The 5,013-nt window shown below is 37.5% G+C and overlaps 1 gene segment (V, D, J or C); it reads right to left on the reverse strand.

Annotated features, from left to right (window-relative positions):
• Positions 1-1,922: 1,922 nt before the first annotated feature.
• Positions 1,923-2,375, reverse strand: LOC140574501 (immunoglobulin heavy variable 4-39-like). The segment is given in 2 exon segments: positions 1,923-2,248; positions 2,333-2,375. Coding segments are annotated over 2 exon segments (369 nt in total).
• Positions 2,376-5,013: the final 2,638 nt, after the last annotated feature.

Below are 5,013 nucleotides of genomic sequence, written 5' to 3' on the forward strand. Positions count from 1 at the left end.
AGAGACAAAGAGACGTGACACAGAAATGTTATAAACACAGCTGTCTGCTTTTTGTTCAGCAAAATAAGCATCTGTGTCACTGTGACCATCGGGCACAGTAATACACAGCAGTGTCCTCACTCCTCACACTGCTAATTTGAAGGTATATTTGATTTTTGCTGTTGTCTCTGGAAATGCTGAATCTTCCCTTCAGTGTTGAGGAAAACTCAATAGAATTGCTGCTTGAAATGAGTGCAATCCATTCCAATCCCTTTCCAGGAGCCTGTCTGACCCAGCCCATCCAGTAGCTACTGAATGTGAATCCAGAGGCTGTACAGGTCAGTTTGTGAGAACCTCCCGGTTGAAGGACTGCTGGCTCAGACTCAGTCAGTGTCTGGCCACTTACACCTGTAGGAATACAAGTGATTCAGACTTTACAAACCCTCAGAAAATAAAAATAATATTCTATAAATAAAAATGACGCTTTATTCTCACCTGTAAGAAATACAGACATGAGAACAATTCCTTTGAGGATGGTCATATTGCAGCATGAAGGAACAACTGAACACAGGTGTACAACCTTTAGTCATGTGGTGAAACACATTACATGTATTTGTACCAATGCACATTTGAATTAGCCCCTTCTCATTATTTTACTATACAGATTGAGTATTAGAGACAAATATCATGAGTAAATAAGTACATACACTCAAAGCATATTGAATGATGTATCACATGCAGAAATACTGTTTATTTGTTTTAATTTGACATATTATAAAAAATGCACCAAAATATAGTGTGAAAATAAACAGTAAATAAACAGAAACTGCTTATTAAAGTGTGCATCAGTGTGTTGTTCTTTTTCACTTATTTTCTCATACAATCATTTCCTTTAACTTATTAGAATCACAATACATATCAAATGCAGAAAGAGTGTGTGTAAAAAAATAAGTATATGCTTCCTGCTTCCTTAGGAACTGAGAGGGTAAGTAGCTAATCAAATACCCTTGACTAAATGATAATAAGCAAGTGTGACCACCCCTATAAAAGCAGAAAAGGTGGTCTGGAGCATTCAGGTCTGTGTTAACACAATGCCAATGTGGAAATACATTAGCAGTAAGATAAGACCAAAACAAAGATGTTAGGCCACACTGCACAACGCTGCATGTGGAGGGGTGAACCACTCCCCTGTATACCAGTACTCCAGAGTCAGACGTGAGGCCATCTACCCAAAAGGTAAAGCTGGGTCAAACATTGGGTCATGCATCAGGACAATGATCCCAAACACACCAGTAGGTCTGCAACAGAAAGGCTGAAAAAGCAAAGAGTCAAGGAGTTGCAGTGGCCCAGTCAAAGTCAAACCTCAACACAATTGAAATGCTGTGTTGGGACCTATATAGAGCTGTACACAAATGAAGGCCCACAAAACTAAATAAACTGAAATAATGTAAAGAACAGTACTCATGAATTATCAACTAAATAAGTGAAGAAGTTCACATTCTCTACAGGATTCTGCAAGCATTATGGTGCATTTACCATTTATTGACCATTTATGCTTTACTTTTACAAATTAAGGTGGTAAGGGGTGGAGGCTGTGTACGTCAACAAACATGGGAAATGAACAAGCTGAAAGCACTTAATTCAGTTCAGAGTACCTTGGAGTTTTGCCCCTGTGCTCTCCTCTTTGTCTTTCTCTGTATATATATATATATATATATATATATATATATATAGCCCTGGAAATAAATTTTATGGCAGCCATTTTAAGAAGCTTTTCTTTCTCATTTTGCACACAAACCTAAACCTTTTACACAGAACTGTTTAACAAAACACTGATTCCTAACTTTTTTGGAAGCTGGTGTAACTGCTGTGCTGAATGTTTGTCATGTTCAGACATTCATTTGAAGTCTTCACTTTTTGAACGGCATCCTGGCCATTCTGTGTCAGTGTGAGTCTCGAGCACAGTAATACACAGCTGTGTCTTCAGTTTGCAGATTCTGTCCTTGTAGGGTGATTGTGTTGCTGGAGGTGTCTCGAGAGACAGTGAACTTGTTTTTCAGTGAATCTTTAGCAGCTATGCTCCCATCATAATAAATGCTATTGATCCATTCCAGAGCTTTTCCTGCAGGTTGTCGAATCCAACCAGTTCCATAATGACTGCTGCTGTCAGTGATAGAAGCTCCAGAGACTCTACAGGTTATGGTCAAAGGCTCTGCTGGTTTGATGACCACTGAGTCTGGCTGGATGAGCTCAGTAGCACAGAACACATCTGTGAAAAGAGAGAACAACAGCTTTTTATATTTTCACTAATAAACCAGATGAACTTAAATCCAGCTTTAGTTCAAACACTCACACGAGGCAGCAGCCAGCAGCAGCAGAGAAGCTGAAGTCAACATGATTGTGGAGCGTTTAGAGAGAGGAGAGATACTGCTGCTTATATTGTGAGAGGAAATGAGGATTTGCATTTATGAAAAGGAGCCAGATGTGAAGACAGTATACTTGTTTTAATGTTGGCTGTGCTGGATAGCACATGAACTGCTGTAGCTCTATGTAATAGTCATTTTTCAATTAAGGAAATTAAGGAAACTTTTAAAGAAGACTTTCATTTACAATTTTAAGACACAGTGTAAAAGTTGTTTTATTTCTTTAGTTATAAATATGATCATGATGTAGGTTTAGCTGCTATTAACACTAAACACAGTCAATAGTTTCCAAACCTTCCATTACTATATCTGCTCTCTAAAAGACTGTAGTCTCTTTAATACTGTCTTTACTAGAGTTGAATGAAAATCAGCAACACTTGCAATTTTAGTAGGGTAGCTAATTTTAGCAGAGTAGTAACTGCTTTTTACATAGCCCTCATTTTATAAAACAATGTAACAATCAAATCAGTCTTGTGTTTCTCCTTTTCTTACATGACATTTTGCACAGTCCATATATTTGAGGTCAAGGCGTAGGACAGGCCATTGCAAAAGCTTAGTATTAGCCTACTTTTTTCTTTGCTTATCCACCTTTAATGTGTGTTTGGTGTCATTGTCCTTTTGGAACACCCAATTGTTGTACATAGGATTGTCCTTTAGTACTGTTTTGGTCAATCAAATGAGTGCTGTCAAACAAGCCCTTTTTATAAAGGCACATAGAATCAACAAGATGTAGTCCATCATGATCACTAGCAGGAAGTTCGGGATGGCCTTGGTCATGGAAATTGTGTCTTCACTGTTGCTTACAACTTTAATAAGAATCCAAAGTGAAGACTTCTGTTTCTTTGCTGATAGATGCTGGATGAACTAAAGAGAGCTAGTGCAATTCTATACATTATGGAGTACTTTTTTAAAGGGGGAGGAGGTATTTCTGCTTTTTTTGCAGTCAAACTATCAACAACAGAGTATAGAGGTTCATATTTATTCAGATTGGTTGTTAAAGTTATTCTTTCACCTTTAAAAGAGACAAAGAGAAGTGACAGAAATGTCATAAACACAGCTGTCTGCTTTTTGTTCAGCAAAATAAGCATCTGTGTCACTGTGGCTATCGGGCACAGTAATACACAGCAGTGTCCTCACTCCTCACACTGCTCATATGAAGGTATATTTGATTTTTGCTGTTGTCTCTGGAGATGCTGAATCTGCCTTTCAGTGTTGAGGAAAACTCAATATTACTACTGCTATAAATGTTTGCAATCCATTCCAGTCCTATTCCGGGAGCCTGTCTGATCCAGCTCATCCAGTAGCTACTGAATGTGAATCCAGAGGCCGTGCAGGTCAATGTGTGGGAACCTCCGGGTTGAAGGACTGCTGACTCAGACTCAGTCAGTGTCTGGCCACTTACACCTGCAGGAAATTCAGTGATTCAAATTTTACAAATCTCTGGAAAATGCATGATATTCTATAAATAAATTCTATAAAATAATATTCTATAAATAAAATCACGTCTTTTTATTCTCACCTGTAAGAAGCACAGACATGAGAAGAATTTCTCTGAGGATGCTCATTTTGCAGCATGAAGAGATGACCAAATGCAAGATTATTACCTCTATTCTATCATGTGTTGAAATGCAGAGGATGTATTTGTATTGGTGGTCATTTGGGTAAGCTCCTCCTCATCATTTACCTACATACATCAAGCCTCCTAGAGAAGATTATAAATCACACATAACATGTAGAGAGACAGTTCAGAAATACACTGCTGACCTGCTGATTTTTTAAATGTTCTATAATCCTGTTCATGTTATATCACAATATACTGATATTGTTTTTTTTTCTCTAGTGTCACCTGATATTTAAGAGGAAAAATAACAATGTGTTTACAACAAGATTTGTTTATACTTGTTTATAATCATGTTCAAATCTAAATATCATGATTTAAATAACAGTGTTGTGATGATTGTTATATGATTACAGAAATAATGATGGCTATTTACTCAGCTCCATTTCTAGCTTAGTTTAGCACTTCTTTATGTTTAATTTCTGTTTTTATGGTTGAGCTTTTGGTACAGTTTACTGCTGCTTGCAACTCACACTTAGCTTTAGCATTTTATTTTAGAGCAAATGAGTCCAAAATTAAGAGTTCTGTTTCTTTGCTGATAGATGATGGATGAACTACTACAATTCTGTAAATTACTGAGCACTCTTTTGTACTTTTTTCGGGGGACAATACTCTTGCATTTATTGCAGCCAAAGTAGCAACACTGGAGTATAGAGGTTAATATTTATTGTCACTGTTTATAGATCTTAGAGGCAGAGGTGGATGTAAACACAGGTAATATTTATTTAACATGAAACAAAAAGCAAAACAGGAACCAATAAACATCAACTGTAGAACAAAAACTAAAAAGAAACAAACATGCAGGACCCAAACAGGCCAAGCAAACAAACTGGTAACTGACAAAATCAGACCTGGAACACTGAACCAAAAGGACTACTGAAACACAGACCAACAAGAAACACCTGAAACTAACAAGAGGGCGGGGCTACAAAGGAGGCACAGGTGGCAACACAAAATGACAAGGTGGGGGCTAGGGCGGAGACAAGAAACAAA

This window comes from Salminus brasiliensis, chromosome 12 (assembly GCF_030463535.1).
Source record: "Salminus brasiliensis chromosome 12, fSalBra1.hap2, whole genome shotgun sequence".
NCBI classification, from domain to species: domain Eukaryota; kingdom Metazoa; phylum Chordata; class Actinopteri; order Characiformes; family Bryconidae; genus Salminus; species Salminus brasiliensis.